The 20,648-nt window shown below is 49.4% G+C and overlaps 11 protein-coding genes across 11 annotated transcripts; 7 read left to right on the top strand and 4 right to left on the bottom strand.

Moving 5' to 3' along the window:
- Window positions 1-847: 847 nt before the first annotated feature.
- Window positions 848-1,663, top strand: ASPGLDRAFT_127389 (A4/G1 family peptidase; the record flags this gene model as incomplete). Its single annotated transcript, XM_022540718.1, has 1 exon — window positions 848-1,663. The coding sequence occupies one exon, from the start codon at window positions 848-850 to the stop codon at window positions 1,661-1,663; it is 816 nt and encodes a 271-aa protein (XP_022400446.1).
- An 87-nt stretch (window positions 1,664-1,750) lies between these two features.
- ASPGLDRAFT_35771 (response regulator) lies at window positions 1,751-2,368 on the bottom strand (the record flags this gene model as incomplete). Its single annotated transcript, XM_022544604.1, has 3 exons — window positions 1,751-2,080; window positions 2,143-2,278; window positions 2,343-2,368. 3 exons carry the CDS (start codon window positions 2,366-2,368, stop codon window positions 1,751-1,753), a joined length of 492 nt encoding a protein of 163 aa, XP_022400445.1.
- A 514-nt stretch (window positions 2,369-2,882) lies between these two features.
- Window positions 2,883-5,081, bottom strand: ASPGLDRAFT_171911 (putative MFS transporter). Its single transcript, XM_022542753.1, has 9 exons — window positions 4,770-5,081; window positions 4,634-4,724; window positions 4,512-4,587; window positions 4,264-4,462; window positions 4,017-4,217; window positions 3,851-3,970; window positions 3,559-3,801; window positions 3,175-3,498; window positions 2,883-3,117 (listed from the first exon to the last, which is right to left on the bottom strand). Exons 1-9 carry the CDS (start codon window positions 5,040-5,042, stop codon window positions 3,091-3,093), a joined length of 1,554 nt encoding a protein of 517 aa, XP_022400444.1. The 5' UTR covers window positions 5,043-5,081; the 3' UTR covers window positions 2,883-3,090.
- A 304-nt stretch (window positions 5,082-5,385) lies between these two features.
- ASPGLDRAFT_126948 (putative extracellular lipase) lies at window positions 5,386-7,347 on the top strand (the record flags this gene model as incomplete). The annotated part of the gene is made up of 5 exons (XM_022540690.1): window positions 5,386-5,735; window positions 5,782-5,933; window positions 5,979-6,051; window positions 6,098-6,269; window positions 6,313-7,347. The coding sequence occupies 5 exons, from the start codon at window positions 5,386-5,388 to the stop codon at window positions 7,345-7,347; spliced, it is 1,782 nt and encodes a 593-aa protein (XP_022400443.1).
- A 69-nt stretch (window positions 7,348-7,416) lies between these two features.
- On the top strand, window positions 7,417-7,935 carry ASPGLDRAFT_35768 (GNAT family N-acetyltransferase; the record flags this gene model as incomplete). Its single annotated transcript, XM_022544603.1, has 1 exon — window positions 7,417-7,935. One exon carries the CDS (start codon window positions 7,417-7,419, stop codon window positions 7,933-7,935), a length of 519 nt encoding a protein of 172 aa, XP_022400442.1.
- A 39-nt stretch (window positions 7,936-7,974) lies between these two features.
- Window positions 7,975-9,200, top strand: ASPGLDRAFT_338275 (homocysteine S-methyltransferase family protein). The gene has a single exon (XM_022544365.1). The coding sequence runs from the start codon at window positions 8,081-8,083 to the stop codon at window positions 9,125-9,127; it is 1,047 nt and encodes a 348-aa protein (XP_022400441.1). The 5' UTR covers window positions 7,975-8,080; the 3' UTR covers window positions 9,128-9,200.
- A 631-nt stretch (window positions 9,201-9,831) lies between these two features.
- ASPGLDRAFT_35766 (uncharacterized protein) lies at window positions 9,832-10,191 on the bottom strand (the record flags this gene model as incomplete). Its single annotated transcript, XM_022544602.1, has 1 exon — window positions 9,832-10,191. One exon carries the CDS (start codon window positions 10,189-10,191, stop codon window positions 9,832-9,834), a length of 360 nt encoding a protein of 119 aa, XP_022400440.1.
- A 410-nt stretch (window positions 10,192-10,601) lies between these two features.
- Window positions 10,602-12,421, bottom strand: ASPGLDRAFT_47414 (uncharacterized protein). The gene has a single exon (XM_022546674.1). The coding sequence runs from the start codon at window positions 12,328-12,330 to the stop codon at window positions 10,699-10,701; it is 1,632 nt and encodes a 543-aa protein (XP_022400439.1). The 5' UTR covers window positions 12,331-12,421; the 3' UTR covers window positions 10,602-10,698.
- Window positions 12,422-13,892: 1,471 nt separating this feature from the next.
- Window positions 13,893-14,349, top strand: ASPGLDRAFT_35764 (uncharacterized protein; the record flags this gene model as incomplete). Its single annotated transcript, XM_022544601.1, has 2 exons — window positions 13,893-14,158; window positions 14,217-14,349. 2 exons carry the CDS (start codon window positions 13,893-13,895, stop codon window positions 14,347-14,349), a joined length of 399 nt encoding a protein of 132 aa, XP_022400438.1.
- A 785-nt stretch (window positions 14,350-15,134) lies between these two features.
- Window positions 15,135-16,424, top strand: ASPGLDRAFT_82456 (SRR1 family protein; the record flags this gene model as incomplete). Its single annotated transcript, XM_022550165.1, has 3 exons — window positions 15,135-15,343; window positions 15,399-16,070; window positions 16,124-16,424. 3 exons carry the CDS (start codon window positions 15,135-15,137, stop codon window positions 16,257-16,259), a joined length of 1,017 nt encoding a protein of 338 aa, XP_022400437.1. The 3' UTR covers window positions 16,260-16,424.
- Window positions 16,425-18,397: 1,973 nt separating this feature from the next.
- Window positions 18,398-20,556, top strand: ASPGLDRAFT_47413 (DEAD/DEAH box helicase). Its single transcript, XM_022546673.1, has one exon. The coding sequence runs from the start codon at window positions 18,635-18,637 to the stop codon at window positions 20,255-20,257; it is 1,623 nt and encodes a 540-aa protein (XP_022400436.1). The 5' UTR covers window positions 18,398-18,634; the 3' UTR covers window positions 20,258-20,556.
- The last annotated feature ends 92 nt before the right edge of the window (window positions 20,557-20,648 follow it).

Genomic DNA, 20,648 nt, shown 5'->3' with positions numbered 1-20,648 from the left:
GTTCGATGCCTACTTGAACGGACGGGTTCGGTTTCCCACAACTGAAGCGGGAAGTGGAGAAATATCGTGTAATTATTCTATTGCGTCCTTTTCGTGATCAGATATCGACTTGTGCAAATCGTGACCGAAGCGAAGAACAGTCACGCGGCACCCTATCATGGAATTTACTCACAGCACTGAAGAATATACGAATGCAGCCGTATATGCGACGTGAGGAATCTACTGCATAAAGCTTGGCCTGCAATGAGCCATGCAAGCCCACGCGCATGCGGCTGCAAACGACGGTCAGACGCATACAATACACTCTGATACACTATGGAATCGACCATCTTCGTTCTCATATAACAAACTGCGTGATAAACAGAACCGAGAGTGAAAAATGTCTGTTGGAATGCACGCAACTTCTTCGCTTGTCCTGACACACATACCAGTCATATGCTGGCAAAGCACGCGCAAATGAGAAGAAAATTTTGCCAAGGGCTTTGCTCACAAATGCGTATAAACACCGTGAAAGATGTTCTCGCGCCATTCCTCATTGCGGTTTGCTTCCTAAGCTTGAGTTTAATCCGTGACTGTTTTGAGCCCAGGAATGTGATCTTACCGATCTCGTGGACAGGAGTACACGCGTAGTCGTCAAAAAGGGCGCTTTTCCTGGTATGCGGTACGAAGACGAACAGGGCTTGGATATTTCCTTTTTGGGACGCCAAAACAACAAAAGTTATAAAGTACATGTCGACCTTCACATTGTTTTGATCAGCCATCGGACTTCACGATATTACCTCTCCAGCAACCTTCGTCAACCCCCGTTATCCTCGACAACGACATCTTGCCAACAACCACCGCCACCATGAAATTCCTGAGCACCTTCGTTACCACCGCGCTCCTCGTGAGCAGCAGCCTGGCCGCTCCACGCACCCTCAAAGAACGCATGCAAGCCCGCGCGTCCTCTCGTCAATCAAACCCGAACCAACGCATCGCGGCCACCGACGCCGACCAAAGAGAATTAACGAACATCCAATACAGCAACAACTGGGCCGGCGCTGTCTACGAACAACCACTCCCAGAAGGCTCCTGGAATTACGTCTCAGGCACCTTCACAGTCCCGAAACCAAAAGCCGCCGGCGAGGTCAAAGAGGGTAGCGTGACAGCTGGTTCCGCGTGGGTCGGAATCGACGGTGATACCTACGGTGAGGCGATCCTGCAGACGGGCGTGGACTTTTACGTCGAGGCAGATGGGAATGTGCGCTATGATGCGTGGTATGAGTGGTATCCGGACTATGCGTACGATTTCAAACTGAAGTTCAAGGCGGGTGATGTCGTGAACCTCATCGTTGAGGCGTACTCGTCTAGTTGGGGTTATGTGCAAATCGAAAATCTATCGACCGGTGAAACGGCAACGGAGATCCTCATAGCACCGACGGAAAAGGCCGTGCTGGCTGGTGAAAACGCGGAGTGGATCTTTGAGGACTTTCAATCTGGTGGGGAGCTGGTGAACCTGGTTGATTTCGGGACCGTCACGTTCACAGAGACGCAGGCGAAGGCTGGGGTTAAGACGTATGGGGTCAAAGACGCGTCGATTATCGAGCTGAAGCAGGGGGATAGGGTGATTACCGAGACGACGATTGTCAGCGACGAGGAGTTCAACGTGAAGTACACGGGCTAGCTGTCTTTTTCTTTTTCTTGTCTTGCATATTGTTTCATTCATTGTACATGTTCATTGGCATCTGAATACAAATCCAATCCTTCCAAACTAAAGCAACGACCTCGGCCCCGTATACCCCCGTAAAGGAAACGGCCCCCAAACCGGCCGAACCCCAAACCCTGAACCACCATCCTGATTCGGAACCATCTCCCTCCTTGACCAATACAACAACACATCCCGCAACACCTTGGCCTTCATCGGCCGCGGAACTACATCATCAACCCCCCACTCGCGAATAAACTTCTCGCGACTCGCCCGGACCCTGGACGCATCCATACCTATCACCGGTGCCGCACGTAGAACCGGATCATTCACAAATGGCGGCTGCGTACGCAGGATACGGATGAATTCCTGCGGAGACATCACGGGGACTTGTATCTTTCCTTCTTCTCAGCATTTACTTTCGCTATATATGCATGTGGGGAGGGAGGGATAGATACCTTGAGAAAAATGAAATTCGGACGCGGATTGTGCGGGTTGGAGAGGTAGGCTAGGGCATCGCGGGGGTTGTGCACGGGGATGTGGGTTATATTGTGTTTGGAGAGGAGTTTGGCGAGGAGTTTGTGCATTACTTTGCTGTTGTTTGTTAGCATTGGTTTTCTCTTGGGTTGGGCTGACTTTTGGGGGGAGGGGGGGTTACAGGTCGTCGATGTGGAGGACGAGCATTTTGGCGGTGGTTGAAGGCGATATTGATGCAACCTGCTCAGCAATATACAATAATAATATTGAATTGAATTTGAAAGATAACTTTGTTGAAAACAGCCTTATATACATCTCAAACATCTCAAATGTCAATCCAAACGTCCAGACCACGTTGAACGGTCTAGACTCGCGCACAGCCCTGTTAGCCTTGTTAGTACACATTCGAATGTCATTGGTGCTTATGATAAGATGGATACTGCGGTATGCAGAATGAGTCTAGAACGTAGTATGTTCTGTACGATGGGTCTCGAATGAGGGGTTTGGTTTTGTGGGTGGAGATTATGCATTGCATCCTGTACACCACGCATACATGAGGCTCAATGTCGCGAGCAGGGAGGTCTAGATGCTTTGTCTATGCAGGGTCTGAGGGCTGCATATAGTCTGTTCTAGACTCGGCATTTGGAATCTGCTCGTGACCAAGAAGAGACACGGCGTCGATGATTGTCATTCGAGGGAACAATAGTAGAATGCTTCTGATAGGCAGTCGCTATAATTATAATCAGATAAGGTTCGTCTGGGAAAGAACGACTGGCAAGTATAGAATGCCATGTCTATAGTTAAGTTCTTCCACCATGTCATATACAAGAAACTGCCATTACTCATACCTATTTACCATACCCGAAGAATACCTTAGCCCTCGCAAACCGATACACAACAAGTTATACATATTCCAGCATCCAACCAACTCAATAAACATATCGAAACCTCGGATTCTACACCGTCATTAGCAAAGCCATCAACCCAAGCACAATCACAGCGGCAAAACTCACTTCAAAATCCGTCAAATCAGCCAAAACCTCCTCCCCCAACCCCTCAACACTTATCCCGTGCTCCCTAACTCGATTCCGCGAAACCAGCAACACCCTTAACCCCAACGCACACGCAATCTGCGTCACCGCACAAGCCAGACCCAGTTTACATGCTGTCGGATACACGGGAGCTTCGTCTGACAGAAACGCGTGCGGACCGATGATGTTCCCGATACAGTAGGCGAGGAAGACGAGGGCGGTTGAGGTGACGCGCTTGGTGTAGCCGCCCATGTTGCTTGAGGGCATTTGGAGGGCGAGGACGAGGGAGGAGACAAATGATCCCGTCTAGTATTGTTAGTGTTCTGGCATGGTAGGAGGGTGGGAGAGGGGGGGGGGGTGGTGTACAATATAGTAGCCGAAAAGCACGCCGTATTGGTTTTCACTTCGTGGAAACTTCCAGAGGAGACTTATTCCGAGGACGGTGGGGATGAGATAGATGGCCATAATGATTGTGCGGATATTCTTGAATCGTGTTGCGAGGTACGAGCCTGAGAGGATGAAGAAGACTTGGAAGGCTCCTTGGGGGATACCTAGGGCCGTTGTTAGGAGGGAGTTGTCAACGAGGCCTTTGATGATGAGTTTTCCGAACTTTGTCACTTGTCAACTCTGTTGTTGTTGGTAGGTTGGAGTAACGTACGTTGGCAAAACCTCCATTGATGGTCTCGTTCAGCAAGGTGAAGAGGAAAAGGATCCAGACTTGCGGGTCGACAAGTGCCTCGCGGATTTGGTACCATTTAATCGAGCGGTTTAGGATACCCTAATTTGTCAGAGTTTGCCTTTTCTTCGTTCAAGATGAAACATACCGTTTGATTCTGCTTTCCCCTCCCAATAAGCAAGATCTTTTCTTCGACAGTAAACCTCTTCGACGAGAGAATACTATTTGGAAGAAAAACCATCAACACAACACCCCAGATAACCGTCGCGCCACCACAAATCATAAACACGGCTTTCCAAACAGGGAAGCTATCGATTTGGCCGATGCCGTATGTAATCAAACCTCCGACCTAGTTCTATTAGTCTGGGTAGGTCTGACAGGAGTAAAAGACATGCCATTGCACCAACGCCGTTGCAGCAGTAAAAACATCCTGCTCGGAAGGGCTGTTCTTGTCGTAGATACCACATGCCGACGATCATCATGAAACACGGTGTGATGGGGGCTTCGAAGCATCCGAGGAGGAAGCGGCAGATTCCTAGTCCGGTGAAGCTGTGGGAGCTGGCTGTGATCATGAGGATGGAGCCCCAGCAGAGACTGCGCAGTCAGTATCTGTAGGATAGGGTACGAAGGTAAAAGGACTTACACAAATGTAGAAATAACAGTTCCAACTGGTAAACGCTGGGCGATGTAACTAGCCGGATACTCCCAGAAAAGGTAACCTGGATCGTCAGCGTCTCGCCTTTCACCCCTGAGAAATAAACATACCGAAGTAGAAAATACTGGTCAGCCAGCTATACTGATCACTGGTGATATTCGCATTGTCGAAGAGATCGAACACCGCGCTGTATGAGAGAGCCTGTTTCATTAACCCCATTTTCATCCCCAGAGTGAGAATAAATACCTGTTTATCAACGTACTGCAACACATACGTTCCACACAGCAGCGGTAGGAGGATACAATCGATGCGTCGTCGGAGATTTTTTGATCTCGTCTTGTCGCTTAGCATTTCCTGTAGTTGTGCGTGGGTGATGCCATGTTCGTGAAGGAACAGCTCTGCCTCATCGAGCGTGGAGGTGATCTGGCCCTCTTCGACATCATCATGCTTGGAAGTGACTGTCGATAGGGCATAGCTCTTCTGGTCTTTCGTTTCACTGGCCATCATTTCGGTGGCCATTTTAGCACACTGCTATGAAGAAGATGCGGTGGACATGGCGGACGGATGCTGTATATAGCCCCGACGTTATCGCCATCCATGCCTTAGCAAGAAGATAATACCTTGGCTTGATAGCAGAAACATTTCTGAAAAGGGCTATACTATCACCATCCAAGATATCAAGCGCATCGGCCGTATTTCTGCACTCCGAGATAAGATGCGGAGAAACCGAGCATCTAATCTATCAAGATAACGCCAGAGTGGAGAAAGAGGAGAAGCACGCCAGCAGCAGGTCCGGTCCTTGGCGACAGTGATAATGCGGGCGATGCCCGAGTTCTTGTTTTTCAATTGTGCTGCAACCGTCATGTTCTCGTTCAAGATGTTGCTGCTGGCAGTGTTGCCGGTTATTCTCCTACTAGGTGTGCAGAAGACAGATGGTTATTCTGTGTCGTCGGGGCTTATTGCGCAATTCCAGATTGCGGCTTCGCCATGGATTCCGGAGCCGCTGCGAGACTTTGTTATCTCGAGGCCGAGAGTTACTGTTAAGCAGGGAACGGTGGTTGGTGTGACTTTGCGGGATACGCTTAAGAATCCGGTTGATGCTTTTCGCGGTATTCCGTATGCTCTTCCTCCAGTGGGAGAGAGACGATTTCGTCCTCCAGTCGCAGTTGGGAGGTCAGACGATGTTTTGGATGCGAGTCAGCTCGGTGCGAGGTGAGAATCAATCTCGTCGATGGAAATGACAGTGCTAATTGATTAGATGCCCTGGAAAGCAACTACTGAAATTCGGCGGCGATAGTCGCTCCAGCGAGGACTGCCTCACCGTCAACGTATTCCGACCTCATGAAACAAACGGGAAGAAACTCCCTGTCGCCATCTACGTGCACGGTGGTGCCTACAATCGGGGAACTTGTGAGTCTCCTTTGGCTTCATGCGAGTAGCTGCTAACAGCCAAAGCATCGATGCACAATACGGCTTCGATGGTGGGGTGGTCCGGGGAGCCTTTTGTGGGAGTTAGCTTCAACTATCGGTAAGTGGGATATTGCGATAAATTCGGCTCCAATTGACCATGACAGTGTCGGTGCCCTTGGTTTCCTCCCGTCAACCGTTACTGCCGACGAAGGCGTGTTGAACCTCGGACTTCATGACCAAATACTGCTGTTTCAATGGGTGCAAGAAAACATCGAGGCATTCGGTGGTGATCCATCGCAAGTGACGCTGTTTGGACTGTCCGCTGGAGCGCATTCGGTATGTCTTTCGTCTAGGCATATTTCATTTCTGACAGTTGTAGATCGCGCATCATATCATGAACCTCGACACACAAGGACTTTTCCACCGCGCAATTATCGAATCTGGATCAGTCACCTCGCGTGCCGTACATCCCTACAATGCACGTCTACACGAGCAACAATTCGACGAATTCGTCCAAGAAGCCGGATGCGCGGACCGTCCTGCCTCGGAGATAATGACCTGCCTTCGCAGTCAACCGTCAGAAGCCATAACCAACGCCTCATTCACCATCTTCGACCGATACAATCCCAGTGTCCGCTGGGCCTTCCAGCCCGTTATCGACGATGATCTCATCAAACAACGACCCATCGATGCCTGGCACTCTGGGAAGTGGAACCGCATGCCTATCCTGACCGGCTTCAACACCAATGAAGGGACATATTACGTCCCAGCGTCGATGGAAACGTCTGCAGAATTCACATTCTTTTTCCAAGCTCTCCTCCCCGCGTACACTGAGAAAGACATCCAAACAATCAACAGACTATACCCCGATCCAGCACTCGACATTTCCTCCATCTACGCCGAGACAAGGAATATCTCCGTCGGAGCGCAGTATAAACGCGTCGAAGCCGCATACGGACACTACGCATACGCATGTCCAGTTAGACAAACAGCAACGCTCGCCTCAACTGGCCAGGAGGAACCGATATTCCTTTACCGCTGGGCACTGAACAAAACAGTCCAGGGCGGCGCCAACCACGGCGACCAAATGGCATACGAGACGTTTAACTCGGAGGTTCGTGAGATATCCGAATCTCAAGAAGAAGTCGCTGGGATGCTGCATGCATACTTCACCTCGTTTATAGTCCGGGGTGATCCGAATGCGATTGGCGGGGGATACGCACATCGGCCGGTATGGGAGGCATACGATGCATCGAAAAAATCAGGAAAGAGAATCATGATCTTCGGCGAGGGAAATGATGAACGCGCTGGAGGCGAGGGCAAAGGCGTTGCGGCGACAATGGCCGGGGATGAATGGAGTCGGAGAGAATGCGATTTCTGGTGGACGAAGAGTGGGATTGAGGATGAGTCATAAGCTTGTACGTCTAACTATTAACACCCGTTGCTTGTAGAATAAACAATCATCTAGACCACCTGCATAAAAATGCCAGTTACAATCAGACACGCTCGATTTCCCGAAGAGAATTCGCAGGTTCTCGCGCTCTTTGCCGCATATGCCGAATCTCTCGGCGTCGACCTCACCTTTCAGAACTTCCAAAAAGAAGTCGCTTCGTTTCCTGGAAAATATGCCTCCTCACAAGGCGGCACTCTATTACTCGCCGAAGTTACCGGCGCCGATTCAAATAACAACGATGCCAATGCCAATGCCAACCGCTTAATCGGCTGCGTCGCCCTCCGCTACAACACACCCATTTGGTGTGAAATGAAACGTCTCTACGTAAGCCCCCAAGCACGAGGAACTGGTACCGGAGAAAAACTAGTCGCAGCGATAATCCAGCAAGCAAAGGAGCTCGGATACGAGGGGATGCGACTCGATACACTGCCGGAGATGGTGGCAGCGCAGAAACTGTATCGACGATTTGGGTTTGAGATCATCGACAAGTATTATGACACGCCGTTGGAGCAGACAGTGTTTATGGGATTGCGGTGGTCGGGTTGCTAGTTTCTGTTTTGGGAAATATTGAAGCTATTCGAGTCGAGCCCTAGTGGAGACTGATAAGAGTTGTTGATAAGATGAGGGGCAACGTCCACCTCCTCTGTCCGTTTACTCCGTTCATAGCGATAATTGCGATAATTGATCAATCGAAATGCTTCCAATCCTCCTCCTCGACGGAGGCCTAGGGACAACCCTCGGATCCTCTCCTCATAGCATCACATTCACCTCCTCAACACCCCTCTGGTCCTCGCATCTCCTCCTCTCTGCCCCCCCGACTTTAACCGCCGTGCACCGCTCCTTCCTGACCGCAGGAACCGACATCCTCCTCACAGCAACCTACCAAACCAGCTTCGAAGGCTTCACGCGTACGGATCCGAAATTTACGCGCGATGATGCGGCGCGGTATATGCGCTCTGCGATCCCGCTCGCGCGCGACGCGTTCGCGGCACTTCCTGACAAGCCGGCTCGTCTTGCGTTATCGCTAGGTCCGTATGGGGCGACTATGTCGCCTGTCGCAGCGGAGTATTCGGGTCTGTATCCAGAGGAGATTGATAGTGAGAATGCGTTGAGGAAATGGCACGGGGAGCGGTTGAGGGTGTTTGCGGAGGACGACGTGGCGTGGGATGGGGTCGAGTATGTGGCGTTCGAAACGGTTAGGAGGGCTGATGAGGCCAAAGCGATACGGGGAACTGTTCAAGACACACTCCGAGGGGCCAAGGGACGAAAGCCGTGGTGGATTTGCGGCGTGTTTCCGACAGAGGAGGTCGACGAGGATGATGTCCGACGATGGGTGCGTGCTGCGCTGGGTGACTCTGGCTCCCTACCTCGTCCGTGGGGTATCGGGGTGAATTGCACCCGTGTTGGGAATCTGGGTTCTATTGTCGATATCATGCTGGATGAACTACGGAAGTTGATCGAGCAGGGCCAGTTTGTGGATGAATGGCAGACGACATCTGGACGGCCGTGGTTGGTGCTGTATCCTGACGGAACTCAAGGAGAGGAGTATGACCCAGCTACGAAGGAATGGGTGCAGAAGAGGACGGAAGAGAATGGACGGCCATGGGACGAGGTTTATTGGGATGCTATGAAGAAGGTTAAGCCAGGGGACTGGGAGGGAGCTATTCTGGGAGGTTGTTGTCGGGCTGGACCAGAGCATATTGCGGCATTGCGGCGGAGGGTAGATCAGACTGCTAAGTAACGAAGCAACTAATACTAGACAAAGGGAATTATAGTGAGGATATTTTTCTTGTGATGCCTAACCTGCGGTAAAGGGCCCATGAGTAGTCGACTCGTTCATTCTTACAGTACAAATCTCCTGAATCCCTGGGTGGCCACAAATCCGCATGAAGCATAAGCGACTGATTTCAAAGATGAGGACCATAGTGACAGTCTTCTTAATGGCTTCCAAACGAAGTCCAGCAGAGCGAAATTTTGGGTCTGAAGAGAGCCAGTCGACAAGCTCCTCAACTTCTTTATCTGAAAGTGTCTCTGCAAGACGAACTGAAAAGGTAGTCATGTACTCTGGTTGTAATTTCCAGCGTACCGTGTTGATAGCTAACCGCGAGAGGGAAAGAACAACAGAACCAATACCAGAAATGCCTGTGTAGCTGGGGTTCTTTTGGTGTGATGTCCCTTTTAAGTTCCTCGATCAACTCAGCCATCTCCACGGACGGGTCACCAAGTTTGGTGCGTCTTCGGACCTCTTCAAGTATCTTGGAAGTCAATGAACTGGACGAGTCTCTATCCCATCCTGCCGAGAGAAATTCAACACGACGAGGCCCCCGACGCCGCACTGCAACCGGTGGAAAGCTAATGCCACAGTCAAAGATAACAACAAAATCAAGACAGCAATCCTCAGTAATGTAATGATCTGGAACAAAGCTGTACAGAGATTTATTCAATTCAACTCCCATCCCGGAGGAGCTTTATCAAATTGAGCTTCTCGTCACTAAGATACCCGTGACCGGAGTAATGCAAAAGAACCACAGTGCTTCCTGAGGCCAGAGGTCGTCTTAGAAACTTCTCCACCCTTGCTCGCAGACTCTTGGAAGGGAACGAATCGGCACCAGGAATGATATAGGATTCTTGTTTGCGAACGCCCAGCAGTCGTGCCAGCGCGTGGAAGCTACTCTCATCTTGGTCAGCGTTTGTATTATGCTCCTCAAAGTGGACATGCAGCGCGAAGGAATTCTGATATGTATTTGCCCGTGGCTCAACTGCAGTATTCATGGCACCCTTGAAGTATCCTTGGGAAACTTTCATGTTGGCTGCGTGAATGACGGAATGGTTTCTGGGATATTCAGTTAGCCTGTGGTACGTTAACATAGGGCTCGGACATACTGCAAGTGACAAGATAGAATAGTCGATTTCAGACACTTTGAACAAAGGATCAACAAGCGTGTTCGGAAAATCGAAGAGAAGAGAAAAAGACGAGACATTTGGTCGATTTAGGGAATGTGCACAGGCACCAACGATCGAAGGCTGCCTGGAATCGGATGAAGAATTCGGAAGAGAATTAGTTATACTAAATTAGGCCGCTGGATGATTTTTTTTTTTTTTTTTTTTTTTTTTTTGCTTGTTGTTTTTTTTTTTTTTTTATAAAAGCGCACGGCGCCGATTTGACAACAGGCAATAGTTAACTAGGCAAAGCATCGGTTTCAGGCATCCAACGGCCAATTGAGATGGGCAGTGAAGATCGGCTATTTCGCATATACACAATGCGTCCTATTCCATTCTAAAGTTGAAATTAAATTTACATACCACCTGCTTCTAATACCCTTTATGGTAACTACCCCGACGACCCGGATGCTGCTGCCGATCCGCCTCAAGCGTCTGAGCGAACTTGCTCCGTGCCCTAATCGCCGGCCCCTTCCAGTAAAAGACGTAAATCGGAATCATAACCAACACCCCAATACACCCAAGCAAAGTACTCGCCCATTGGAGATGAAGCTTACCCCCGATATTCTCATACATAGGCGTTGAGTACATAGTAGCGATTCCGGCCAGGAAGTCCCGCGCGAAGCCATTTCCGCCAGTTGCAGAGGCTGAATACGGACCGTAGGCGGCGACCATGTAGTCGATTGTGGCCATGTAGATGGCGTAATTGGCCATGGCGATTAGGCAGGCGAAGATGCATGGGGCGATCCAGGGGGTATATTCGGGGCCCATGGTTGTCCAGGCGAATCCTAAGAGGCCGATGGGCTCAAGCGGACAGATGAAGAGTAGCAATAAAAGGCGACGTTCGGCAAGTCGAGAGCCGGACCCTTCTAATTGTCGAATATGCTGCTGGCGCCAGATATCTGGGAGGAACATGAAGTAGGCAATGAGATAGCCGATTAGAATGGAGCCAAAGGACATTCCTACGGCCAGGGTGCTGAAGCCCCATTGCGTGAACACGAGAGTGAACGATTCGGTAAAGACGAATATCAAAGCATCCGAAAAGCCAGATAAGAGGGATAGGAAGAGAACGATTGGCTCGCGCAGGAACATTTCAAATGGTCGGCGCCAAATTCGTAGTACGTCCTTTGCTTCCAACCGTGGTTCTTTGAGTTCGTTCGGACCCCATACATCCTCTCCATTCTTGCGGCGACGTCGAGCTTCTCGGTCGATCAGAATTGTTGCTCGTGTTTCAGGGATGAAGAAGTGCAGGGCTTGCGTGATCCCGCCGAATATCAGTTGCACCCAGAACACCCAGTGCCAGGAAAGATATTCGCCGATGAACCCCCCAAAAAAGGGACCAATTGTTGAGCCCCCGACGGATGATAAAACCACATACGCAACGGCATAACCTTGATCATTCGCCTCCCACATGTCAGCCGTCATTCCAAGCGTAACCGACCCTCCTGCTGAGCTGATCCCGCCCAGGAACCGACACACCACAATAGTCCCAAAGTTTGGAGCCACCGCGCAAGGAATCTGCCAGATATTCACGAGCAAAAGACTAAGCTGCATGATCGGCCACCGACCGAATTCCTCACTCCACGGTGCCCAAAGTTCACAGCCGAATGCATACGCTACAAGAAAGATCATCTGCCCTACCCGCGCCGCCTGGTCACTTATCCCAAATTCTTCTGTTAACCCCGGGACAGCATTCGCGTATACACCGGTGTTGAAATTCATCGACATCTGCACGGCAAAGATGACGGACAGAATACCCCACTTCTTGTACCAAGGGAAACAGAACCCAAGCTTATCGTAACAGTCATCTTCGAGGAGTTCACGCTTTCCACCTTGATGGCTTTCTTTCGTTTCTTTATCGGCGTGCTCGGGGTCTTCTGCATGGTATGCCGATGGTTGGTTGGTCTCGCTGGTCGGGAGGGACTTTCGCGGTGCGAACTGTTCCTTTTCTTTATCGGTTGTGTCTTTCTCGAGCGGACTCGGATCGACAGGATCGATAGACATTGTCGCTTTCGGATTGGTTTCTAGATCTAGATCTATACCGCAATCTCCGATTGACAACTATAATGCGTGTACATAGTCAAGCAAAGTAGAGAGACAAAATACAGAGTGGAAAGAAGAGAATGTCAGCAGGTTACATCGCCACTCGGATTTCCCCTCACAACATGAACAAATCCGAATTCGTATACTCATGCTTTGTTTGTTGGATGACCTCACTATGTACTTAACCTTATAGCGGAGTTTTGGTAGCACGGAAAAAGTAACTCAATTCGTCTTATGCAGCTTGTTACTAAACAATAAATCGAGTCAAAGCAAGGAAGAGGACATTGCAACACCAGTTTAAAGTATCACTACTGACCAATATAAATTGGAATCATGCTGCATTCAAGATTTCTATGGCCCAATCTGTCCATCCACTAAACGGAAAACCACTCAAGTCTAACCTGACAGAAACCTCGTAGTTATTGCTGCTCAGGCTAGTTCGACGCTGACTCCAAGCGCTCTCTCGCTGCCAGTGGTAGAACGCTGCTGCCATAGTCCTCCCGAAGACGATATAAGTTGATTTGCTTCTTCTTCTCGCCTGTTTGCTTAATAAGTGCAACCCTAGTCGACTGATGCCTCATCGCAGCCAAATAGACTTCTCCGATGATAAGCTTCAGGGTTTCCGCAACACCTCGAAGCTTTCTCCTATTCTTGACTTGCCATTCCTTGACCTCTTTCTTCATGCTTCGAGGAACAGGATCAACTTTGGTGAACAAACCCTCATCATGCTGCGCGAAGCAAATGTTAAAGGTGCTAGAGAACCAGGGTTGTGAGAAAGTCCAGCTTTTGTGGTTTTCGATCTCCCGGGTTCTTGTATCTGTAATGTGAGAACCATCCAGTAATTTTCCCGGGGCGCCATGTTGTAATACCCGCAGCAATGAACCGTTTTCTATGGTGTAGCCATTGGTACGACCATTATCCTCTTCTTGACAGGAACAAAGGCACGAATCCACTTTATGCTGGACAGCGATATTCAATCCAGAAAGCTTGTACTTGATAATTCGATAATAACTACTCGCTTCCAGCTGCCGAAGATGGGCACAATGGGTTGTCGCGTAGTCCTGGAAAGCATGGTCTCGGGAGTTGGAAGAATGCGTGGTCTTCATAGTTATCTCCCCTGGCGACATGTCTCGAGGCACGGAATCAACTTCGGTAAACATTCCATCTCTGTGCAACGCAAAACACATATGATGCATATTAGAGAACTATAACCGTGAGAAAGTCCGAATCTTGTTGTTGATCTCTCGTTTTGTGGATATCGTCACCGCATACTACCCCGAATTTGACACGCAGGCGACCATCGGGGAAATTGGGGGCTGCGTTCGAACACCAACAAGCTGCCTGGCTGCAAACCGAAACTTGTCGAGTCCTTATGCAGCTGCTCAAGAAACTTATCCCAAAGCAGTCGGGCAGCTATCAGTCAGATTGATGGGTTTGCCCTTCGTGGAGTTGCGTATCTTCACCTGGAATCTGCATTTGGCACTGGAGTAGCAGCTAAAAGCGCGCTTATGCAACATGCGGCCATGCTGGCCATGGCGAAGACCTTGGAAGAGCAGAATGGGAATAAAGTCAAGTGCTACGCACAGGATCCAGCAAACAATGGCGTTGGAGACAAGTTTCTGGAATCAATTGGCATCAACCCATTGCGCGATCCAAAAGGCTTCCTTGAGGTCGATGCTGAGACATTCATCTCGGCTAGTCCCGACCAACCAATCCGGCAGGTTATTGCCGATCTCGAGAAGCCCGCGGTTATTCTCTGGAAGTCCGTTGAGAAGGAGCCACAGGATGAGTGAGTTTTCGCCATTCGTTGCATTGTCGTGCAGTTGATACTAATACCGATGGAGTAGATCCTACGGCACGGATCCAGTCTCTTCGAGGGTTCTCGACATGGTGAAGGAGTACGAGCAATTGCTGCTCGACTATGTGGATAATATGTTTGGTAAGCCGGCTTGGTATGTGAGGAAGGACATGAACACTTGAGCTATGTCAGCAATCATCGATCGAGTGTGGGAGAGAACTTCTCTTCCGGCGTATCCAGCGGGATAGTAGCTGCGTGTTATCATCTCTTGTAGCTAGTCATTCCATTCTGAAGACACGTTGAAGACGGAATTGTGTGTATTTGGTATAGAGTATCTGCTTTCAATCAACCAGTTAACAGTAGACGACTTCTTAACTTGTATGACTTCAAAACTGAAAACGCCATCCGGGCTGTATGGTGCGCTTTCTGTCGACAACGGCCAAGAGACCTTCATGGCCTATCGATGCATCATTTACCATGTTTGCCATTGTACTGTAGGCTATTTTAGAGGTGCTTGTATATAGGAGGTCGCAACAAGACCGATATAAGTTTCGTCTAATAGGCCATAATCAACTTATTATTATCGTTACAGCCTATTGGCTACACAGGGCTCATACTCTGATATCCCACCAAAATTGCTGGAAACACTTTCATTCATCCCAGCATCCTAAGCTCCAATAGGACCGGCAAACAGGCATTCACTCCCTGGCGGAAAGCCCCCAAGCACCGCCTCAGCCACCAGCACGAATGAAATCATCCATCCTGGAGGATCACATCCCAGCGGCTATCCGTAGAGACAGCGGCTAATCTTTTATCATTTAAGAACTCATAGCTCGCAGATACAGGCGCTTACCAGGTTTCCCCCTTCCTTTTTGCTTTTCTCATCGCCTTCGTTCCTGGCCCTCTTCATCTCCTTCTGCAAGTCCGTTTTGCTTTAGCTTCTGGAACAAATCGCATCTACTACAGAATGACGTCCCCAGACGAGACGAGCCCCGATAATGACCTGCAAAAGACCCTCAAACTCTACAGTGAGGGGAAACCGCTCTTCACCCGTGCCGTGCTCGAAGACCTCGACCATCATCTCGAAAAGGGCGAAAAGAAGGTTATGATCAGAGACTACCTTAACAAAGAGCACATCTACGATCTTGAGATTCCAGATTGGTGTGCGGACAGCGCGTATGTACCCCCAATGATATCAAATGAAATGGAATAGATACTAAAAGAAACGAAGGGATACGGTCCGTATAAAGTACAACGGCATCGAGACCCTGACGAATTTGCATCCAGATGAAGATAGAGTCTCATGGGGAACGCGCACCATGATGATTACATACGGGTCCCAGTACAAATACAATGATATCACCGTCGAGAAAGTTAGAGCCGCATTTGAGCGCCAGCGGGGAGCCTGGAAGCAATCCAAGACCTGCAAGCACTTTACACAGCAGTTTGAAGGATTCACTCCGGGCCAGGTGGCTGCTATCACAAAGATCGTTGGGTTTGCTCTTGGCCCAGTTGCATATCTTGACGTGAGATCTGCGGATGGCATTGGACCGTCGGCTACGAACGCGCTCACGCAGCATATGGCACTTCTGACTATCGCGGAAATCCTCAAACAGCGAAACGGTGGACGGAAAGTCAAGTGCTACACTCAAGACCCGGTCAATAAGGGCGTCGGCAACGAGTTCCTCAAGACCATTGGAATCACCTCGCTCGACGACCCGAAGGGATTCCTAGAAGTTGACGACAAAACGCTGGTCGTTTCCATCCATCCAAACGTGCCCGTTCGTCAGGTCATCGCCGATCTCCAGTACCCTGCGGCAATGCTATGGAACACCGTCGAGGAGCCAGTGAAAAGAGAATGGGAGCAGAAAACTATGGATGATGGGGATGTCACTTGGATTTTGTAAGTATTAACCGATTCAGCTTGTTTAAGAGCATATAGCTGACTTAGGGTAGCCCGTACAGTACTGATCCTGTTTCTTCGAGAGTGGTTCGAATGGCTGAACAGTACGATCAGTTGCCGTTTGACGATGCGGATGACTGGTTTGGAAAGTTGACGTGGTATGTGAGGAAGCACAAGAAGGACGCTTGATTTTTATGTCTTACATCTATCGATACATGACGACGAGAAGCAACAATGAACTGCCTTGGGAGCATGCCGCCAAACTTAGGTATGGGACGGACAGTAACCTCTTACAGAAGACGATGCTGCTGAAAGAAGAAAGACAGAAAGCAACTATTAGTAGGAAACTTGGAGGAAATCAACCATTGAATAAAGGAAAAAGAACACATCCTGGTCAGAAGGCATTGAACCGGTGAAATTGATAGCGAGAGTACTCTCAATAACGTAGCAAATGGGCGCCGTCGGAGATGCATAAGCGTGACCATCGTGGCGAGTGCCTGTTGACCAGCGTGGTTGTTGTTGTCGCTTGAAGCGAGGAGTTTAAGTTGTCAGACAGCGCAACACTTACACCAAGCCTTTTGAACCTGTAGAAATTCTCACAAAGCAGACTGGATTCCTGTACCTAAGTAATCTGCAATTCTCCTTCCTGGGAATCTTACATTCTGATGAAAGTCAAGACGGATTAATAGTCAGCCTGATTAGTGAAGCCGACATAGGAGATACTGTAGGCTAAGCACTCATTCATATTACAGTCAATGGCTATCAATGTACTGCCCCTTTTCAGTTAATTGAAATCCTTATTCGTAATAGCCTCGTGCAGTCTGGATTATCAACTTCCTGATCCCCAATTCTTGAGCCACTGACTTCTCGTGGTCATTTTGTTCTCTTATATGTTATCCCAAGCAGTTTGCAAGACACTTCCAAGGCGCTCTTGCTCTTGACCTTCTGGCATTTGGGGGCCATTCTAGGTGGATTCAGAGAATCCTTCATGGTGTCACAGGGCATACACGCTTGACAGTGGCATGGCATGTTTGATCAATTTGGGTAGTCTACCAGTAGATTCTCATTGTTATTATCATTATCCTTTCTTCCTCCTCCCTCTCTCCTCTCTCGTAAAGAAAAGCACCAAAATCACCTCTGGTGTCAGATATCATGGATACATCTGCATTCAAGTTTCTGTATGGAAATGAAGAGCAACTCCTGGTCAACAAGAAGCAAATGCTACAAGCTTACTGGGCCGGCGACCTCCCACAGCTTCAACAAATATACCAAGCCCATAACATCCAGCTAGGAGCCAAGCTAGATTGGATGGAAAACGATGATAGGCTGACCACTGTATTTAAGTTGTTCATAACGGCCATCATTCATGAACATGCCCCGATACTGCGTTATCTCCTCTTCATGCATCCGGAAGAAGAACTTACCTACGAATTGGTTGTTCAGGGAATTGTCGACCATCTCAACCTGGAGATCACGGAGCTTGTTGGTGCGCACCAACCAGGCATTGTCAATTTGGGATATGGCCATACCCGGACGTTCTTGACCGAAGCCTGTCAGGGGGGTGGAACGTATAAGTCTCCTCCCAGCAACAAGACCCTCCCGCTGACGGCCGCCAGATTGTTGATAAAAAGGCCGTACGATAGAAGATATCTAGAATCAGAGTTCTTCCTCTATTCACTCCGAATAGTGCCTATGACATCCTTCCGAGCATAGTAGTTGACAGCTTCGCTCTCTTGTCTTTGAGGGTAATTAATCATTTCAAGGGTTCAGCCACGCCCAGCCAGGGGCCCCTTATCAAAATATTAAAAATCACTTTCGCCGTCTTACCGGCCCCCATCGACTTATCTCTCTTGCAATTGCCTCACTACCCATTAGCATGGACTTCCTCCGTCGGGGTTGGCTGCTTCTGGCCTTATCGCAAGCCTTCACTTGGGCGTCCACCACTTCGGGGTTCGTGGAGCTGGACTTGATCTTTCCGCGCAACGACACCTGCTGTGACCATCAAAGTGTTCAATATTGTACTGATACAGCAGGTGCTTCGGCAAAATATACAGTCAGCGGATAACTTGCATAGAAGCATTAAGGTCTCCGCGATTCAAGATATTTCGCAGTCAAAATAGGTATTTCATTCGATAAAATTATCAGTGATATGATTTATTAAGAGAATAAATTCTTTTTCGAACTTATCCTGAAGTAAGACGGATGGATGGATGAGCGTGGATAAATGGATGTTAGTTAACTAGTTAACTAACGAAAGGCCTGGATTAGTCAGCACATGAGACACAATTCTTTTTACAAATCTCTGCTTTGTTGTAGACGTTCTTTGTAGATTGGTTCAACAAAGAGGAGACTAATTCTACTGACTTCCATCAGGCTATATTTTTCTGCTTTGCTTAGAGAGTAGCGATTATATCAATGATATAACATCTTGCTGTCAACAACACTAATTCACCAAGTGCTACCACGTGTTAAATTTCATCAAACAACCTAGAAATACCTGCACGTCCCTTGAATAGCGACCCATGCAAGGCCCAGGAATCAACGATGGCGCTCCATTCACTACCATGGCTGAGAAGCTACATCCCAAACTCCTTAAAGCCCTCGACGTGATGGGGTTCGAGTTCATGACGCCTGTCCAGCACAATGTCTTGACCGAACTCCCCGACTGGCGCAGTGACTGCCTCGTCCAGGCCAAAACCGGGACTGGCAAGACCCTTGCCTTTCTGCTACCTTCATTGCACTGCCTACTCCAGGGCCATTCGGCACCAAGAGGCCAGGTCGCCATCTTGATCATTACTCCCACGCGAGAGCTCGCCCAGCAAATTGCGAAGTCGTGTGATCAGCTCACATCGCAACTTGCAATGCCTCTTGAATGCCATATTGCAGTTGGTGGGACGGCTCGCGCGTCTGCCCATTCGCGCTTCATGAAGGGGGCGCCGTCGATTCTTGTAGCAACCCCCGGACGACTAAAGGACTACCTATCTGAAGAAGCCACGGCTGAGAAGCTGTCTAACATCCAAACTCTGGTTTTGGACGAAGCCGACACGATGCTGGAGACTGGCTTTCTAGCTGACGTGAAGCGAATCCTCCAGCTCATTCCTCCAAAGAGCGCTGGCTGGCAAGGAATGTGCTTCTCAGCCACTGTTCCACCCAAAGTCAAGGATGTGGTCAGTGTTGTGCTGAAGCCAGGTTATACTAGCATTTCGACAATTGAGAAGAATGAAGCGCCGACGCATGAGAGAGTTCCCCAGTACCACGTGCTGATGCCGTCCGTGGCAGACACCTTCACCACACTCGCCTCTCTTCTCAAGCTCGAAATCAAAGACAACTCTAAAATCATTGTCTTCGGTATTACTGCAAACATGGTTGCCCTTTTCGCCCGAGTGTTTTCCCAGGGCTTAACTTCTTTGACAGTGCTTGAGATGCATTCCAGGCTCAGCCAGAGCGCTCGCACAAAAACCACCACTCAATTCAAGGAGGCAGCGTCCGGGATCATGTTCGCTTCAGATGTCATCGGTCGTGGCATGGATTTCCCTAACGTCGACTTGATCATCCAGGTCGGTCTGCCATCGAACGGCGAACAGTACGTTCATCGTGTCGGCCGTACAGCCCGCGCGGGCAACGACGGCCGCGCTATCATCCTCCTCACACAAGCCGAATCTTTCTTCTTGAGGAACAACCGCCACCTGCCTATCAAACCTCACCCTCAAACCGGCGCTATCAACGCGGATGCTTCGTCATGCGCCGACGCCGTCACCCAGGCCCTGTATGGCGTTGATGAGGAGGTGAAACAACGTGCCTACTCATCTTTCCTAGGCTTCTTTGCCGGATCGGGCCTGATGAGGCAGCTTCGCCTCGACAAGCCCGGTCTTGTTCAACTCGCAAATGAGATGGCCGTTAAAGGCATGGCGTGCCCTGGGCCTCCACCAATGGACAAGAAGGTCGTTGGCAAGATGGGTCTGAAGGGCGTTCCTGGATTCAATTATGGGAGCGGACAGGACTGGAGTGGAAGCATATTTAATAGACCGCGCGGTCCTCCTACGGGCAAGACTCGTGATATGCTAAGTCCTGGAGCCGGTCAAGGAGACCGTGGTGGGGTTGAGAAGAAGCGTGGAGGACATCGCGGTGGAGGACGCGGAGGGCGTGGAGGGCGTGGAGGGCGTGGGGGAAATCGGAGAGGCGCATAAGTCAAGCGCATTGTCCGAACTCTTCTCTTCTTTTTCGATGTTTTAACGCAAATCTTTCAGGTCAAACTATATATGTGTTGGGGTATCCCTTGCTGGTAGACATTCCTTGCTGGTCTTGGTCACATCTTTAGTTTCCAGGGATCGTATGAAGAAGATCTGGCTATTTGTTGACGCTCCTTTGTTCCATGCCGGCCTTAGCTAAACCATCGTTCTGAGGGTTCATACAGGAACCCCATAACATATGGCTTCTCATAGTCATAGGAATATTAGTGGCATCAATGCTGGTTGTGCCTTCACCCGTTTTTATTCGGAATACGGAGTAAACACTGGCATCTCTTCTGGGGATGGATTCCTAGTTCCTGAGACACCGTAATGATGTAATGCTATGGGA

This window comes from Aspergillus glaucus (assembly GCF_001890805.1).
Source record: "Aspergillus glaucus CBS 516.65 unplaced genomic scaffold ASPGLscaffold_11, whole genome shotgun sequence".
Classification (NCBI taxonomy): Eukaryota; Fungi; Ascomycota; class Eurotiomycetes; order Eurotiales; family Aspergillaceae; genus Aspergillus; species Aspergillus glaucus.
The sequence above is the reverse complement of the archived record's forward strand: the minus strand, read 5'-3'. Positions and strand labels throughout refer to the sequence as shown.